The sequence below is a fragment of the Argentina silus genome (assembly GCF_951799395.1).
Source record: "Argentina silus genome assembly, chromosome: 18".
NCBI lineage: Eukaryota > Metazoa > Chordata > Actinopteri > Argentiniformes > Argentinidae > Argentina > Argentina silus.
This window is the reverse complement of record NC_139672.1, coordinates 8,061,192-8,080,649: the sequence shown is the minus strand read 5'-3', so window position 1 is coordinate 8,080,649 and position 19,458 is coordinate 8,061,192. Positions and strand designations below refer to the sequence as shown.

At 46.1% G+C, this 19,458-nt stretch overlaps 3 protein-coding genes across 3 annotated transcripts; 1 reads left to right on the top strand and 2 right to left on the bottom strand.

Moving 5' to 3' along the window:
• Window positions 1–2,330: 2,330 nt before the first annotated feature.
• Window positions 2,331–4,325, bottom strand: LOC310819252 (zona pellucida sperm-binding protein 3-like; the record flags this gene model as incomplete). Its single annotated transcript, XM_083690496.1, has 8 exons — window positions 2,331–2,383; window positions 2,512–2,552; window positions 2,652–2,725; window positions 2,835–2,952; window positions 3,181–3,358; window positions 3,522–3,625; window positions 3,705–3,823; window positions 3,930–4,325. The coding sequence occupies 8 exons, from the start codon at window positions 4,323–4,325 to the stop codon at window positions 2,331–2,333; spliced, it is 1,083 nt and encodes a 360-aa protein (XP_083546622.1).
• A 983-nt stretch (window positions 4,326–5,308) lies between these two features.
• On the top strand, window positions 5,309–7,498 carry LOC310819251 (zona pellucida sperm-binding protein 4-like; the record flags this gene model as incomplete). The annotated part of the gene is made up of 8 exons (XM_083690495.1): window positions 5,309–5,603; window positions 5,780–5,967; window positions 6,056–6,153; window positions 6,352–6,509; window positions 6,658–6,850; window positions 6,923–7,070; window positions 7,205–7,280; window positions 7,383–7,498. The coding sequence occupies 8 exons, from the start codon at window positions 5,309–5,311 to the stop codon at window positions 7,496–7,498; spliced, it is 1,272 nt and encodes a 423-aa protein (XP_083546621.1).
• Window positions 7,499–8,101: 603 nt separating this feature from the next.
• Window positions 8,102–14,227, bottom strand: LOC310818928 (midnolin). Its single transcript, XM_083690036.1, has 7 exons — window positions 13,678–14,227; window positions 13,271–13,358; window positions 12,876–12,938; window positions 11,572–12,204; window positions 10,999–11,104; window positions 10,409–10,702; window positions 8,102–9,070 (listed from the first exon to the last, which is right to left on the bottom strand). The coding sequence occupies exons 1-7, from the start codon at window positions 13,899–13,901 to the stop codon at window positions 8,751–8,753; spliced, it is 1,728 nt and encodes a 575-aa protein (XP_083546162.1). The 5' UTR covers window positions 13,902–14,227; the 3' UTR covers window positions 8,102–8,750.
• Between the last annotated feature and the right edge of the window lie 5,231 nt (window positions 14,228–19,458).

The window sequence follows — 19,458 nt, the reverse complement described above, 5'->3', positions numbered from 1 at the left end:
ATGGTTTCTCCTACCACACCTACGCAGATGACACTCAACTTTTTCTCTCTTTCCCCCCTTCTGATTCACAGGTGGCAACACGTGTCTCGGCATGTCTTGCTGACATTTCTGCTTGGATGTCAGCCCACCACCTCAAGCTCAACCTTGACAAGACTGAGCAGCTCTTCCTCCCAGGGAAAGCCTGCCCTCTCCAAGACTTCTCCATCACAGTAGAGAACTCTATTGTGACCTCCTCCCATACAGCCAAGAACTTTGGGGTGATCCTTGACAACCACTTATCCTGTGTGGCGAACATCACAGCGACAGCACGCTCCTGTAGATTCTTCCTCAACAACATCAGAAGGATACGCCCATTCCTCACCAGAGAAGCAGCACACCTTTTGGTCCAAACACTTGTAATCTCCCACCTTGACTACTGCAACGCACTCTTGGCCGGACTCCCCGCCTCCGCCATCAGACCTCTGCAGCTCATCCAGAACGCTGCCGCTCGTCTGGTGCTCAACCTCCCCAAATTCTCCCATGTCACGCCCCTCCTCCGCACCCTCAACTGGCTCCTGGTAGCAGCTCGCATCAGATTCAAGACCCTGGTGCTCGCCTACCGGGCGGCAAAGGGAACAGCCCCTCCCTACTTGCAAGCAATGGTTAGCCCCCAAACCCCTGCACGATCACTCCGCTCTTCCACCTCGGCTGCCCGCCTGGCACCGCCACCTCTACGTGGATGCAGTGGCTGCGCCACTCGGTCACAGCTTTTCACTGTCCTGGCGCCCCGCTGGTGGAATGTGCTTCCCCCCACTGTCAGGACTGCAGAGTCACTACTGATCTTCCGCTGTAGATTGAAAACCCATCTCTTCAGGCTACATCTTAACAGTCCTTCCTAAGACCTCTTCACCCCCACTACTCTCCCTGTACTAACCCTAACCCCAACCCTTGAGACCTCTTCACCCCCACTTCCCCCCTGTACAAGTTCTCTCCTGTTAATAAATAATAATTAAAAAAAAAAAGCCTTCTGGCTTTACAACTGCCAATGGCCCCTGGTGTGAGCATTGATTACTTTGTCTTATGATGACTGATGGATGTTGATGTCCTTATATTAACCTTTCTTTTCACTATTGTTGCATTTTCATTGTATTCTTAAGCACCTTGTATTGCAAAAATGCACAAAAGGCGCTATATAAAGTCTGGTTTGATGCATTGTATCCAATTAGTCAAGCTGTGTCCTAGGTCCTTCTAGGCCTATTGATTCTGAAAAAGACATGTCAGTCTTGGTGTGAAATGGAGTGTTTATTTTTGTTCTTGTGTTTAATCCAAGTGTTTATGCCGCCATGACAGGGACAGTTGCATTTGTGAGTCAGTGGTGAAGTCTGTCTTTTGGATCATGTGTGGGGAGTGAAGTGTTTTTTTTCTTTTTTTGTTCACAACTTTGTAAGCGACAATGTGTGTTTGTGTCGTGTGTGGGTGGTGAAATGTGTTCGAATGCATTTGCAGGAGGTGGAGTGTGTGTTTGAATGTGTGTGGGGGAGGTGAAGTGTGAGTAGGAGGTGAAGTGCATGTAGGATGCTCGATGCCCAGTCGGAGATGACACTGAACGTCTACTCTTCTCCGTCCATGACACTCATTGTTGGCAAATCTCACAGCAGGGTGAGGAACAGGGCTTTGTGCCCTTTCGCCCACTGCCTTCAACCTCTCTTCTTAGCCCCCCTCTAATACCCCCTCCACAGCATCTCTGTTCTCCCTCCTACCAATGTATTGCACCTTTGCATCCCTTAAGCAGCAGTGTTAAGCAAAAAAAAGAAACTAGCACAGCCTCTGCAACAGCTGCCCACTCGAGATGCACTTCCTAAAGAGGACATATTCAATCAGTACAAAACCTAGAGTAGCTGTGTTGAAACAAATGTAGTCGGTAGACTAGGACATTCCATCCCTGTGAGATCAAATTAAGGGCTAAACCACCTATAGATCAGGATTTAAAGTTTTTATTTAAAAAGGCAAGAGCAACAATGCCAGAGATGTTAATAAAAAATAATAATAAAAAAAACAGACTAGAGAATGGTGCATGTTGCAACAGAGCCAAAACCCAAACCAAAGATATTTCAGAGAAGGGAGGAAAAGATTGTGGAGTTGAATGTGATTAGATGGCAATGCATGTGCCAATGTCAGTGGGTAGTGAAGAACAGTCATTTGCTACATGAGTTTTAATGGAAGTTAACCTTTAATTCACCAACATTTCCAGTGTAGTCCCTTGCTGCATGAACACCAATAAATGCAGAAAAAGGATTGCTACAAATGATACATGTACAAAGTTAGCAAATGTCAACATTCTAGAGGGGAAGTTACTCCTGGATAATGATGGGGCCGATCGTAGCTACAGAACTCCCCTCCAGACCTGGGGAGAAAGACACATTACCACGTTGTAAATCAGACCATAGAGAAACCACTTGTTTTGATTGACATCTACTGTACCTTCATCAGCAGCCAGATGCCTGACCTTCCTGGCACCACAGGTAGACTCACAGCAGTCACAGATCTCATCATTCCCATCTGCAGACCTCCACCTAGGAGAGGAATACATGGAGATACAGGGCTTAGTGGGCAGAGCACCATGGCAGTAAGGACACTACCCACTCCACCATGACAGATTGGTTTAAACTCACCCATTGAAGTGGGAGCAGGCCTTATCAGTCAGGGTAGAGATTGTACTTGCATGGACATGGCAAGTTATGTAGATCTGGGACAGGAAATATAGTACATTTCTCACAATGAAGCTATTTCTCCCCACCAAGACACATTACACAAGTGATTCCATGTTCCCACCCAAAGGGACACTTGTAACTCACCGAGCCACTGGTCTGCTGCTGGAACCTGAAGGCCTCTAGCTGAAGCTGGAGCTTGTCGTCCTGGTGTCGAGGCAGGAATGTGGACCTGGAGCCTGTGAGCTTGGCATCCACCAGGCATCTTATGGGCAGAGCAGAGTCAGTGGGTCAGGGCTCAATATTACAAATATCCTGGCAAAAGTTAAGCATTTCCCCAATCAATTCCTGAGGGGGCCACAAGGGGTTGCACTTTTGTCTTAGCCAAATGCCAACTTCTTGTTTTGTTGAATTAGTCCAAATAGTGTTCCAGTACCCAAACCCCATTATTTTTGCACAAGAAATTAAGTTGAGATTTAACTCAGATACTCACCCAAAGTCCTCAATGAAGGCGTATCGGGGGACAGTGTTCACATCAGGCTCTAGGGTGGCCACACAGCTGTCCACAAACACACGGAGGGGCACATGCTTGTACTGCATGACAGAGGCTTCTATGTTGATTACATCTCCCAGGAAGTAGGTGTTGATGGGCCTCTCTGATGCCCACTCATCTGGGGGAGACAGAACCAGTACAGTGAGACAAGTGTAAATGGGGGAATTCAATTAACTGTAGTTGCATGATAAGTATAAAGACATGAGGGCTTGGTAAACACCTGGAGCCAATGCCTAGGCTATAGCTCAGCAGGCTAACACCTAACAGTCAGATGTACCCACCAGTCATGAGCCTGAGGGAGAAGTAGAGCTGCTCCTTCACCACCTTAGTTGAGGCATAGGGGACCCAGTGGGGTGTCAGGGCACCACTGCTCACATTGTGCTTCCTGGGGAAAGAACAGACATATGAAAATGGTAGCACTCAAACAGGAAATATAACAGGTGCCATCAGATGACAGAACTCACCTCAGGTAGTGACACTCAATAGCAACTACAGCAGCGCTGGTCTTCACTATGGGAGTGTCACCCAGGGCTTTTGGCTCATAGACAAGGGTGAAGGTGTAGATGAGAGAATCTTCAGCCACCTAGGGAAAAAACAAAAACAAACTATTATTCAGATAATAGGGATGGATGAAAATAAGTCAGACTTGGAAGTTTAGATAAGTGTGATGATATAGAACGTGATCATACCGTCAGCTTGCTGCCACACTCCTGCAACTCAGATTCAAAGACGAACACCTCGTCGTTCCCGTCCTCCACATGGGCCTCACAGCCTCCCAGGGTGAGGTGAGAGCGCTGGATGGGCTGGCCGATCCCCAGCAGGTCTCGCTTCACCTCCACGTGGACTAGACTCTCTCCACACTGGGCCACCACGCTGGTGGCGGACACCGGCACTTTCGGCACAAACGACGCCACCGGCGTGGATTCGGGCTTCGGGACAACAGGATAGTGCCAGATCAGAGGCGTCTGAAACATCTGCTTGGATTGGAGTCTCTGAGGCTCTTGAGTAGGTTTTTTTGGCGCCGGTGTCACAGGCACTAGTTTCTGAGGGCGAGGCTTGGTTGGTGGAGCACCAGGGTCGTCCATCGTCTCATGATAATTGTTGTTCGGACGATAGATGTTCAAACGATTCTTCTTCCAACCATCACAAACACACACAAAAACAACAAGCAGAAAACCTGCAGACACTTGCCTGAAGCCCATCATAATGAGAAACAGTTGAGAGGTTATTCTCAATAACCCCTAGCCTTTGAAATACTGGTTTATAATCACTTTACTGATGGAGACCGCACCCCTTCAGCAATCAGCTTGATTCTGGTCCAGGCCTGAAGACTTGCACAGGTGCTTTGATTGCTAATTGTAATTAGTCCACCATAGATTGCCTCACCTAATTACAAATGTAACCATACGGGCAGCCACAATCAGTTAAAGGGGCAATCTGAGATTGGTACATCCAGTTTTAGACTTTTAATTTATTGATATATAGATAAATTGATTGATTCTTACAAATGATAACGTATAAATGCCTCATGAGCTGAGTTCAACTGTTTTACCCAATCAGAGCGCAACATATCACGCTTGTTTTACTCCATTGTTTGTAAACAATGTGCATGTAAAGAAACAATGTTTAGCCTCAAAACAAAAATGGATGGTCAGTTCTTGCATCTATCGCTCTGTCTATGAATTTGAGAGTGGTTACATTTTGTTAAACATCTCTCAGCTGTGTAACAAAAAAAAAAGTGTCAGGGTGACCGCTTTGTTGTTATTTGAATCCCAGATTGCCCCTTTAAACCTTGACCTTAGTTATTGGTCAAAGTTATGGAGCTGCTGATAGAAAAATGATGTATAGAACTGATTCCATTCTCTATTTATGAGAATGAATAACACTTATTTATCTAACACATTCTATTGCTATCTGCAACATTCTGCAAATGGCTGAATGCTTAATGACTCAAAGCTGGAAAGGAATTCATTTTGATGAGCGGAGGCGGAGTTATACGCTTTCAAACACACTCAAACAGGTATAAAGCTGCCTAGCGGATGCTTTGTCAGTATCGTATTCTGTAGTCATGGCACCAGGATGGTTCTTTGGTTTATTGGTGCTGGTAGGGGTGGCCTGTGATTCTAATGCACAGGGTAGCTGGCACATGCCTCCAAGGAAGTCCCAGAAGCCTCTGAAGCCGCATGTTTCTCAGCAGCGTCCTCAACAGGCTCTCGAGAAGCTTAGTGTTGAAACTGTCCTCCCGCATTGCCAGGTAGAGAAGGGTGAGTGGGTGCAGTGTGGAACCCCAGACATCACTCCTGCAGACTGTGAAGCTATCAACTGCTGCTGGGATGGACAGCAGTGTTACTATGGGAAGGCTGGTGAGTAGGCTTGGCAGTGCTGTGTCTAAATGACAGATTTGATGGGGGCACAGTTGTCATGGGGCCCTACAGAAGGCAGGCATGTTACCAGTTGTTTTTATATAGGCCTCAACCTCTTGGCTGTTGTGCACAGGGAGGTTTTTAAACTAATATTTCTCTGCCCTGTTTCTCACCAGTAACTGTGCAATGCACCAAGGATGGTCAGTTTGTGTTGGTGGTGGCCAGGGATGCTACTGTTCCCCAGCTGGACCTGGGAGCAATCAGCCTGCTGGGAGGAAATGATGCCCCCTGTAGTTCTGTTGGCACCACTGCAGCCTTTGTCATTTTCCAGTTCCCTCTCACTGCCTGTGGCACCACTATGAAGGTGGGTAGAATTGGCTGTAAAAATTAAACTACAGATTGCACCTATTAATATGGATGTTTCTCAATACTGAATGCATGCTGTGTTTCAGGAGGAAAGTGGTTATCTGGTGTATCAGAACCAGATGGTGTCTTCCTATGAAGTGGGGCTCGGACCTAGAGGCTCCATTACCAGGGACAGCCATTTTGAGTGAGTCCATGAATCTACTGGCCCACTCTTAAATCAACCCATTGCCTCTGATGCCTCCTACCCCTCTAGATGGTCTACCTACCCAATGTCTATGATTAAAGCTGTACTTCAGCCTCATGGGCTAAGTTGGCTCTTCACCATATTACTTGCACCCATGTGCCTAGTGGGTTGATTTCCCCTGGTCTCCCTGTCTCCTAGGCTGCTGTTCCAGTGTAGGTACTCTGGCACGGCAGTGGAGGCTCTAATTATTGAGGTGAACAATGTTCCTCCACCTGCACCTGTGGCTGCTCCTGGAGCCTTCAGAGTGGAGCTCAGACTGGCCAATGGAAAATGTGTCACTAAGGGCTGTGTGGAAGGTGAGCTGCATGGAATCAACTTGAATGGAAAATGTACTGTAACAAAAGGTTGACGTGTCACATTAATGTGGATTGACAAACTGTTAATTGTGTCCATCCCTAATGGATAACCCATTGGTTGTATTGTAATTTCTGCTTGGTCCCACAGAACAGGAAGCCTATAGCTCTTTCTACACCCAGGCAGACTACCCTGTGACCAAGCTCCTGCAGGAGCCTGTCTATGTTGATGTGTACATCCTGGAGAGGTCAGATCCCAACATTGTCCTGACCCTGGAGCACTGCTGGGCCACCTCCAGCCCCAACCCCATCAGCCTGCCCCAGTGGGACCTCCTGCTTGATGGGTAACTAGAGACAAAATGGGGCCCCTTTCTGTCCTCAGTGCCCCTCCTCACTCTGGCCCTTTCTCTCTCCAGGTGTCCCTACCATGATGACCGTTACCTGACCACCATGGTCGCTGTGGATGGCTCCTCTGGGCTTCCGTACCCAACCCACCACAAGCGTTTCATCTTCCGGATGTTCACCTTTGTGGATCATGACACGTTGCTTCCTTTAAAGGAAAGGGTGGGTGATTATTGTTTCTATGATGGTTATTAGCTTTGCTACTGAACTAGCATTTCCAGTGTGTTCTAGGCCCATCTGATAGCCAGCTTGACCGGACCCTGTGGCATATGATCCAACCACTACTCTCTCCCCAGGTGTTTATCCACTGTAGCACGGCTGTGTGTCACCAGACTGCTGCTGACTCGTGTGTTCGGCAATGCAACAGGCAAAGTGAGTGGATGTTTTAAATTGAATACTCTTACCGACAGCTTCTATACACTGACATGAACTGCTATAGGAGATGTTACCTAACCAACCCCACATCTCATTCAGGGAGAGATGTTGACACCGATGAACATGGACCGAAGATGAACATGGACCGTAAGACTGTGGTTTCCAGTGGAGAAATTAACCTGATTACTGATTTTGCAAATAAAACAATGATATGAACTACGTTGTTGATCTATTGACTGGTTTCCAGTTTGGACCATCATTTTAATATTAACACTGCTGTTCCAAAAGACAACACTATGCATGTTTATCAGTTAGATCAGATGTCAAAGAATTGATGACTTCACTGGTAACAGCTCCTCACCCAAATGTCTCTTGTAGCGGAAGGTGGTTAATGGGGGTGTGTGGTTGAGGTAGTAGGATGTTGGGTGGTGTCTGAGTTGTCCCTCTGTATAAAGGAGACTTGTCCTTTGATTACCAGCACTCACGATGAATGCGCAGGAAGTGCCACTCATGCGAAAGAACGTTATTTCCTGTGTGCTGACGCCCATCCGGATGACTTCCTGTATTTGCAGAGATTTGTGGTTGTAGACCAGTGTCATGTACGTAATCAAAGCTCTGTTTCATTGCTGCAATACAGTACAAAGATGTTGGCAGATTTAAGAGTATTCTTCATGACTATCCTACACTGAGTTTCTGTTTGAAGTTGCACGGGACCCTAGGAACTGACCTAAGGGTCACACAAGGATAGCTTTGATTTGAATGACCCTGCTCAGTCAAACGTGATGAGCGAAAGAATAAAGCAGACAAGATATTTACTGGTGGTTCATATTTTCTTTTATAATGTATTTCCTAGAATAAGAAAGAATAAAAAATGACATTCTACTGCACTGGCAATCACATTGAAAAGTATTGCTTCAGAAAAAGCGTTTCTACGAAGTCCAAGACGCAAACAGACAAACACGCAAACGAGACATTTTCTACTCTTATGTCCATGTGACCTGCATGCTTAAGGCATCAATCAGAACATATTCACTAAAACATTCAAGAGTACTATAATGCTCCCACTCCCAATGTAACAACTGTAAAACATACTCAACAAAAAACATGGAAAAGTGACAAAACAAGTCATTCTGAAAGCCTCAATAAATATGCTACATATTTTCAGCAATAACAACATTAAACCGATGATTGACTCATGGACAGTGACAACCAGAAGAGCTGCAGACGTGAGACTGTGATGAGCGTGAGAGGCTCAAATTCGGGTTGCGCATGTTCGGGTAACTACAGAGACTCCAATGGTGTCCAGGGTCAGTCTTTTTTTACTTCTTTTGAGTCACATGATCACACAGAAAGTCTGGTTCAAACATCCAAGACAACAGACAAACAACCATGACGGCAAGGAGGTGCTGGTGCTTCATCCGAGAGTTCTTAGTGACCAACAGTTGCTCCCCTCCACCCTCCTCTCTCCTAGGCCAAAACAAGGTCGGAGGTCAGATCCGGTTTCCACGGTGACTCCTCCATCACCTCCTGGGGTTCCAGTTCGTCTTGGGAGGAGCCGTCGCTACCGGACAGGCTCCCGTCGCTACGGCGCCGGGCGGCCTTGCGTTCCCGGGGCGACCAGGGGTGGTGGCGGCGGTGGCGAGGGTACGGGTGTGAGGGTACGTGTGTGTCTCCGCGGGCTCGTCTGCGCAGGCGCCTCTGGTGCATCAAGAACTGCAGACGCTCCAGCTTGCAGCGCAGGGCGCGGTTCTCTTCAGACAGGGACGGCCGGAGACGGACATCATCAGCTGAGGAGGGAGACAAGGGAGAGAGGGAGGGTTGAATGATCTGATCTGAGTTTATCACAGAGGTAAACCAGGTAATGTATGTTTTGAGGGAGAGGAGGGAGAGAGGGAGGATGGGGAAGAGACGGGGGGGTGAAGGGGGAAAGAAGGGGGGGGGGGCTGGTAAAGTAGTAACAATGCCTGAGGAACTATATTGTCAATTCACATCACACACTCTGGCATCAGGGAGCTCGTCAGGGATGCAGCCACATGACTAGAATGGCTACTTATTCTAACTCCATGAATGGAACAGTGTCGTTGCCATGACAACATGAACGGGAGAGGCCACTTGTAACCAATGATGACACAGTCATTAGCATGTTTCCACTGACAGGGTGAAAAGGTGAAGGTAAGCCACGGTAGATGACTTGTTCAAAGGTTATGCTCCATTCACTTTGAGTATGCGTGTGTGTGTGTCAGCATATTCACCCCTAAGGCCTTTGTACATGCTCCATGCATTGTCTTGACATACTCAGAAAACCATGCGCATGCACGTATGAGCACACACACACACACACACACACACACACACACACACACACACACAAATGCGTGGGTTGTAGCAGAACGGATGTAGCCAGACCCTCGTTCATGAATGAAGGCAGAGTAACAGTTTCCTCTTTTCCAGTAATACCCTCCAATAATAGCCTCCCTAACCAGCATTCTCTCTGCTGCACAGCTGCATATGGCTAAATATGGCCAATCTAAACAGCAGCAGAACACTGGCAGCCATTGTAGATCCAGTCAGGGGAGGCAGTTTCTGTCTAACTCTGGCCATTTTAAACACAGCACCAGAACACTGGCAGCCATTGTGGATCCAGCCTGAGAGGGCTGGACTAGTTTCCACAGATGACGCCAGAGGTCTGGAATTCAGCGGCGGGAACACTTGAATGTATGGTACATGTGTTTTCATTTAAGTGTGTAAAGTGTGGATCTCTGCTCTTGCTCTCCCCCCCATTCTCTCTCATGAGTCTTTCTTGACTTGTGCTATGTTAACTCACTGCCAAAGAATTCCAGAACATTCACCACCTAGAGTACCAAGTGTTTTATGTGGTATTTACCAAGCAACAATACTTTGATTGGCTCCAAAATGAAGCATCATAATGTATGCGTTTGTGGTGAGTAAATTCACCCTTGGCACTCTAGAATGTTGACAAATTGGGCGACTTTTTTCACCCTCTGCACTGAATGAGTTCAAGCTAATCCCCCCCCCCCCCCCAAAAATAAAATAAAATAAATAAAGACAGTATGCTAAATAGCTACTCACAAAATGTTTGGATATTTTGCGGGCTTTAAACTCACCTGGAGGTTTACTTGAGTGGTTTTGGTTCCGGCTGAAGTGCTCGGGTCCCACCCCCTGGTTCTTAACCGGTTCTGAGGTAGCTTTGGTGGAGGGCTCAGGGGTCGGAGGTGGAGAAGAGGCCGAGGTCGGGCTGGATGGAGTCCCAGGAGCAGGGCAGCGGAGCTGGGAGAGGGAGGGTGGAGCCCCCTGGTGGTGGCGTGTGGCACTGAGGAGGTCGTTGAGGATCTGAAGGATGGTTGAGATGCCGCGCCTGGGATGACAGGTCCCACCCTGACTGGTAGGGGGAAGAGTGCCTGTCCATCGAGAGCGGAGGGGAAGGAGGGAAGGAAAAGAGGGAAAGAGCGAAGGATGTTAATCTACATCTACTTCAGAATCAAATCAAATCAAATCAAATCAAAATGTATCGGTTGCGTACATTGCATACTATTATTGTGAAATGTTTTGGGATCTTGCTCCTCGATCAACAACAGCCCACAACAATCAACGATACAATATAATCTAGTAATAATAGTCATTTCATCATTCAATATCATTGCGCTAGTGTTCCTTGACAACCCCTGTAGAGCCTTCCCCTGTGCAGAGCCCTTACCTGAGAAGGTCCCAGAGAAGACACCAGGAGAGTGGCTCACAAAGCTCTCTATCACAGCACCCGGCTCCTGGGACTGACTCACTGGGGAGGGAGGACGGCTGACACCCTAGAACACACAGACAGAATGGGTTAAATACTCTCTCTCTCTCTCTAGCATGTTCTCTCTCTCCCTCTCTAGCATGTTCTCTCTCTCTCTCTCTAGCATGTTCTCTCTCTCCCTCTCTAGCATGTTCTCTCTCTCCCTCTCTAGCATGTTCTCTCTCTCTCTCTCTAGCATGTTCTCTCTCTCTCTCTCTAGCATGTTCTCTCTCTCCCTCTCTAGCATGTTCTCTCTCTCTCTCTCTAGCATGTTCTCTCTCTCTCTCTCTATCTCTAGCATGTTCTCTCTCTCTCTCTCTAGCATGTTCTCTCTCTCTCTCTATCTCTAGCATGTTCTCTCTCTCTATCTATCTCTAGCATGTTCTCTCTCTCTCTCTCTAGCATGTTCTCTCTCTCTCTCTCTATCTCAAGCATGCTCTCTCTCTCTCTCTCTCTCTCTCTATCTCTCTCTCTCTCTGTCTCACTCCAACTCACCTCTGGGAAGGTTGTGGCTGGAGCGGGGCTCCGGGGCTCCGGGCTGGAGCAGGGGGGGCGGGGGGAGTGGACGGGGGCAGTGGGGAAGAGAGAGGAACAGGGAGGGGGGCTGCTGAAGAAGGAGGAGAGGGACGGGGCTGAGGAGAGGGCAGGGGTGGGTACCTGAGAGAGGTGGGGGGTTAGGGGCTGCGTGGTTTGAGGCGGGTAGGAGAAGGCAGAAGAGGGTGTTTGGGGATGTTGCCGGATCACGGAGGTCCGAATGGAAGAGGGGGAGGCGGGGGAGGTTGGGTGAGAGGGGTAAGGGGCAGGGCGGTGTGTTTGGGGGTTGGGTGGGGTACAGGGCAGCGTTTGGGAGATACAAGAGGCTGGGGAGAGTGCGTGAGGGTGGAGGGTGGCAGGGGAGGGTCTCGTTCCATTGGACGGGTAGGGGCAAGGGTGGGGAGTCCTGGCAGGGACAGATTTCCCAGATTGCACCTTGCCACCGCTCCGAGCAATAAGGTGCCTCTGTTGTTGCTGCTGCTGCTGCTGCCCAACTGCATTCTGGGAGGCCAGCTGGAGCTGGACGTACATCATGTGATCACCAACCCCAAGGGCAAGGGTGAGGGGCGAACGGCCAGACAGGAAGTCATTGACCTGCAGAGAGAAAGAAAGAGAGAGAGAAAGAAAGAGAGAGAGAGAGAGAGGAAGGAGGAAAAAGAAAAGTGTCATGTGGGGTAAGGTCATTGCAGCACTTTTAGGTATAGTCAGCGTGGGTGCATATGTGTGTGTGTGTGTGTGTGTGTGTGTGTGTGTGTGTGTGTGTGTGTGTGTGTGTGTGTGTGTGTGTGTATATGTGTGTGTGCGTCCATGCGTGGGGGGGCTAACCGAAGTGAAATATCACTATGGGGCATTTCTTTGAAAATGTCTCCTCAACTCGGGTCCTTCTCATCTCCCTCAGAGCTCAACCACACACACACACACACACACACACACACACACACACACACACACACACACACACACACACACACACACATACACACATACACACACATGCACAGAACAGGAAGCAGCTTCTTATGCGATGATTTAAATAGTCATAGCATGAGCTCACTACCAAATGAGCGGACCCATTCTGCCGTGCAAGCTGACATGAACACCTCACAGGTCGACAGTTGCAAGCCTTAACTCTACTTAGCTCATCGTCTAAGATCAAGAGAAATTATTCTTTTTTCTTATTTGTGCATTTCATTATCTCTTATCATTAACATGCAATCATACAATATGCAGATAAAAAAAAGAATTATGATTTATTAAAGACTCACCTGAGTTTCAGTTAAACTCTCTAAAGCTTGCATCATGGTCTTCTCTGTTCTGGATGACTGAGACTGAGGAGGCAAAGGAAAACAAAAAGATATGATTGTAAATGCTTCAGTTCTTCTCACTGCTCACACAACGGGATAGATGCACTGAGGACAGGTTTAGGATGATGTAGAAAGAAATTATTTTGTTTGTGTGACCCATAAATAATAAATGGTGTTTTCTCTTAGGGTAAATCTCAATGTCTAATGTTTGCGTTGGCTTTGTGAATTGTGCTAATAGACTGTCATTATTATTATTTAATAAACCAATAATCAAGTGCTCCAGTCTGTCTGGGTGAATCTAATGTTTTGGGAAGGATGTTTACTCGATAAATAAATAGTTGTATTCGTATACTTACTGTTAGGCCAGCTTCAATTGCAGGGACCAATGTCAGTTTACTCCCATCGGCTAGGCCCAGGTCCAGGAGCCTCCCTGTACTCAACCGCCTGTGGGCAGAACAGAGGACGGAACGGGAGGAGGATCATTCACTTGTCATGTCAAACTGTAGCATACTGTACATGACAATGTGCATGCAGTATCACATCAATGCATTTCCCATCTCTCATGAAAGACCTATTTGTAAAAGGAACGTATAGCCTTTATGGTGATGTCTAAACAGTAACTGCTTGAATCAGGTAAGGGACACGTATGACAAGGTGCAGTGCACCTTGTAAAAAGCTTGCGTCTTTTACAGTGATCAAATGCTTTATAGTAAAAAATAAATAAATAAATAAATAAAAAAGTCTAAATGTATAGGCTACTCACGTTTCCTTATGCAGCAAAACCAGTCTGTCTTTTGGGACTCTGAGTTTTTGAGAGAGCCGTCTTCTCAGCCCCTCCACCGTATCTCCCCGCGGGACACAGAGCTCGAACCGGCTGCCGGTGGTCGTACTGATGGAGAGGCGCATGGACGGCGCGCAGGGAACCGACCCGTTAACTGGCGCGCCTCGGGGAATGAAGCTCCGTGCGCCGTGCTGATGTTGGTCCATTCGCCGAGCTGAGCTCTGGAGGACGGACACTAAGATGATAGGACGCTCCAATTGTACGACGAGCCAACTCGATAGTCCCCAAGTCGAAGTGTTTTTAGAGGTGACACCCACACAACCCCCGATACTCAACCACCGTTTTCTGGAAGACGCAAACAGATTTCCTTGTTTCTTTGTCTTTATTCACAGAGGAGCAAGCAGGTATCTAAACGTTCAACATCAAACAGTCAAGGCTGACTACTAACTGGAGGTTAAATAATTTCTTGAGCGCTAGATAAATGTTTTAACCGAAGATAGATGGATAACCACAATAGACTGCCTAATGCCTCTTCGTGGCTATTCTCTTCTTCCAGTTCTACTGAAACTGCACCGCACACTGGACTGAACTATGCGTAAACGCATCCCTATTTGATGACAGTGAAATCCACCCACCAACCTCACTAGCCAATCATTACTATCCAATGCGAAGCGTTAGTAAGTATTGTCCTATCAGCCGTCCTTCCTGACTACCCACATGTGAAACGGATCCGCCCAGTGTTTGTGCCTCCAAGCACTTTACCATTCATAAAGTAGGTGATGTAATCGGTAGAGCAACGATGTTGCATATTTTATTATGCTTGACAGATACAAACTATCTTAATCTTAGTCAACACTGGAGCAATAATATACTGAAGTGAACATTACATTTCAGGGGGTGTGCTTGTGGAAGGCACATTATATTGTACAATGTACAATGTGATATATTTCCTCATACACGTTTGTTTATGTCCAACGTATGTTTTATTATCATTTATATTATACAAATTATTATACTCATTACAATCATGGGAAACATCTGAAAAGTCAGTGGTCAATAAACCATTCTATCCTGTTCTGTTCTATTGTATTTATTCTATTATGTCCTATGCAGTATTATTGTCATATTCAATTATGTTCAATTCTATTATATTGCATCCCATTCTATTCTAAGACTCTATTAGCCTCTCTCTCCTCCTCTGCTTTGTATTCTGGCCACATCACTGATAGAACAGCATCACCTGTCACGTGGTCTGCAGTGAGTGGCCAGCGTAGAGTCAGTGACGTAGAGAGGCATAGAAATGCAGCTAGATCCTGTCTCCCATCGGCGGCTAAATATAGCGACGCCCCCTCCACCCCCGCTTCATCCAGAGACTGCGTCAGACCATTCCCGTCCCACCTGCCTCCCTACATCCCTCCACCCCCTCACTCCATCCTCACTTCTCTCTCTCTCTCTCTCTCTCTGCACCTCTCCCCATCATTTCTCATAACAAAAACAGTGTCGGGGAGTACCAGGGAACATTCTCTCTTTCTGTCTGAATCTTTATTGCTGTTTCTCTCTGTCTGTTTCTCTTTCTCAATGAGTCACTCAGTGTCTGTTTCTCTTACAGTCTGTTTCTTGTTCTCTCTGACAAGCCACTTTATCCCTCTACCCTTCTCTCTCTCTCTCACTCTCTCACTCTCTCTCTCTCTCTCTCTCTCTCACTCTCTCACTCTCTCTCTCTCTCTCACTCTCTCTCTCTCTCTCTCTCTCTCTGTGCTTTTTTTAAATTTCTCTCTCTCTCTGTGTCCCCCCTCTCAGTAACGCCGCACCCTAGCAACAACATGTTATTATGTATTGTGACAGGGTAGTCGTATTAATTGCATTGTAATTATAATATCATTGAGTGGTTTATTATTATACAAATGGGATAGAGAGCAGTTCCCAGAACAACTCAAATGTAAATGTCACCCTTTGTTTCTGGTTACAAGCAGGGCCCTAGCTGTTGTTGACATAAAAGACCTAGCCAACAAAGCAGCGTCATGTGTGGTCATATCATGCAAATCCCATCGGAATCTCTGTACTCTCTCTGTGGGAGTTAGCAAGAATCCAGCAAGAAAAAGGGGGTGACCCTCAATGAAGTGGCTTCCACAGAAGTGGAGACTGGTGGAGATAGAAACCGGGAGACAGGATCATTGTCTCATACAATTCCTCATTCCATTCCAGGCATTCCATTGAGCCCGTCCTCCGATTTCTACCTCCGCCAGCCTCCCCTGTTGTCCAACTCCTTCTGATCTAAAACAGAGGTAGGTGACATTTCCATAGACCATGGACGTATCCTGTATGTCCAGATCCATGTAGATGAAGGGAAGGACGAAGGAGAGGACACCTCTGTAGACGATTGAGACACACCCCGAGTTATTCCACAGGATGTCCTGTTCCCCGGGGCATGCAGGGACGCTTTCTCTGACGTCAGGAGACATGGAACACACTCCAGATTCCTCTCTTCTCCTCTCCGAAACACAGCGTCCGCACATTCCTCTCCCTCCCCTCTCCACGGCCTCTCCCGGCCCGGTTTCCCAAATGCCTCACCACTCTGGAATGTTACACCTCTCCCTTTGGAATTTCAGAACACTGAGAATTATTATCAGAGGAATTTGTTTTGTGTGGAATGTTTGTATAAGGGGTGGTCACATTCAATGTTTCTACAGCATTTAAACAACACGTTTGAATGTAGGACAAACAAGGTGTACAAGTTCAGCAATACACCTTCAATATAATTATTTTAGGAATATGTTCCAGAAATTTCTATTCACGCATTTGGACTGAGCTTCCCTTTTGCAGGTCATTAAACATGTAAACTCTTATATTACTGTACTGTAAGTTCCTGAACATTTTGCAATGCTGAGAACATGTTTGGAGAAGTAACTGAGTGAAGTAATTTCATTGTTGTTCTTAGAAAAAAGTAGGTGGGACAAATAGAACTTATTCCAAAGGCTTGGTTTTTTACAGTTTATGCTGCAGAGTATTGTTCTATGTATGTCGGGAAAGTGCACATTTTTTCCCAATGTGTCTGAAGTTATATTTATATTCATTCCTCTTGGGTCAACCATCTGTTCTGAGTCACATGCTGTTCTGGCAGTAGATAGCAAACCCCAAAATATCACACACACACACACACACACACACACACACACACACACACACACACACACACACACACACACACACACACACACACACACACACACACACACACACACATACACACACACACACAAACACCAAACAAATAAATGTTATGGTTTTATTGTGTGACTGATGATTGTGTGACAGCCAAAGATCCACAGGAAATTCTGTTAACTGGCAGGCATGCCGATTTCCCAGAATGCATGACTGATTGATCAACAACAGGAAGTGCGACATGACCATGCCCAAAGTCACAGTTCTGGGATGACACTGTTACCCAATACTCTTACTACTGTACATTCTGTACTTCCTTACTGCTCTGTGTCCTCCATGGCCACTGTTAAGCTGACCTCTGAAGCACTTAAAGGGATATTTCACCCCAAAATCTAACTTTGACAGACATCTGTGTCCAATGCCATCATTGAGACCATATAAGCCATGAGGTTACTTTTGAGTCTTGGGATTTGGGATAACTTATCCATTTATAATAGAATTATCCATACATACATGGAATTATTCCTTCAAAGCCATTACTTGGACCATACAAGTAGTCTGAGACACAGTTTTCCCAGAGCCTGAGAGGCGTGTGGTATGCTTTGATTAAATACAAAGGAAATGCTATTTATAGTGGGATATGGGGGAGTGTGAATGCTATCAAAATATCCCATGGCTACCATGGAAGAAATATCAGCTGTTCCATTCACACTAATTGCTATTTTTAATATGATGAATGACAATAACGTGTCTATATCAGTTTGCTGGGTAAGCAGAAAGCCTTCCTTTCTTGTTCCATTGTTCAGGAAAGGGAAAAGGCCCTGCATAGTATCTAACAGATTGTTCTGTAAAAACTGCTGACTTTGAGTAAAACAAACATTGTCCTAGCAGTCTCCTTTTTAAAACTAAACGTTTGTCTTTATTGTATAAAAGTTTGTTAAAATGAGGTGTCTAGTCTGTATCTAAAGGTTGAACATATTATTCAATGTTTTGTTTTATTTATGAGCTTGTTCTGGGCAGTCAGAATTCATCCTGAATGCATTCATCCTTTCAGAAATTCAATTCATTCAAAGTGTTTCCCCGATGCACAATTTACCTCAAACACGACATATCTAAAACACATCCATAATCAATGATACCTTCACCAACCGCCAATGAAGTGTCATACTGGTGCAACGGTGCAACACTGGCCTCATGTGGCTATTAAACAGAATGCATGGAGCAGTCTGCAACATAAACCTAATAGACTTCCTTCGCAAGCAATAGCTGGATATGGACATAATTATGATATAATAAATGTCATGTTCATTTAGCCTAATTTTGTCAACAGTGTCATTTAATATGTAAGTAAAGCACCATAGGCTATCCATTTTGCAATGGGCTTATACTTGTTTTTAGCTCAGTGACAGTCATCAACAACAATGAGAGAACATTTATCCAGCGCTACGTCATCATGATGATAGTTATTACCAATCAGGATTCACGGATGCGATAAAAGTCCTCCCTCGTTTCCAAACGCGGCATTGCGCGCGCTTAAAAAGCTCCGCTCTCCGTCTCCTACAGTCGCTCCGTCACGTGGTGTTTTCAGGACCGGGCGGTGGGTGTGTCTTATCGCGTGCGGTTTCATTCATAACTACGATCGGCATTTAAAGACCCAAAATTAAACTATGCAGAGGAAGCCAGGCGCTCTCCGCGTGTGATGCATGGACATCATCATCCACAGATGGACCAGAAGAAGTAGTCTACAATTAGGTGAGTGCGTCTCAACGATTTTATCCATACATACATACATAGGAGTATCCATCTGTTGATAATTTAGGATTGTGTGATGTACAAGTATGGAAAGATAGTCTATGTTGGCTACGGATGACACTCTGATACTGTTTGTGCAAGCTTCTGATTTTCGCAATGCTCTCCATCAGTAGCCAAAGTCGAGGGGTAGGCTACAGTTTGTGATGAGACAGCATAGACAGCCTTACTGTAGCGACAATGTAGCCTATCATGTTGGTGGTAAATGTATCATCATCTGGAGGCATAAAAAGATGCCGTCAGCATGTCTGGTGTAACACCAATGCGATGCAAATGCGATAGCTCTGTGAAGACAGCTAACGCCTCAGCGTCAAGTTTGACTTATGACTCATAGCAAGAACAAAACGGAGCCTGAGCTTACTGGAGGATATTAAATACAGTAACATTTGACAGCAAATATCCTAATTATATAGATTAGTTAGTAGTTCACTGTGTGTATTCTATGTGGCGTGAGGGTGTGCAAATATGTTGACTGTTTCCTTCGATCAGCGGTTTGTGGGAAGAAAGGATGCTGATACAAGTCGCTGTAGTCAGCATCTGTGTACCCAGAGGAGAAAGAGCACATTTAGGTTCACCGATTGAAACGCCAGAAAGAAGAAAGAAACTGCAGTTTGGGGTTGGAATCATCATGACATATGCTCTACTGTACGATCTAGATGTGTGATGTGGTGTTTATCGTGCTCCAAAAGTAGACTAGAATGTACTAGAATACAAGAAAAGCTATGACAGTATTGCACTGCCTCTCTCTCTCTCAGATCACCCAACATCCTGGATACCTTGGAGGCTAGTAGG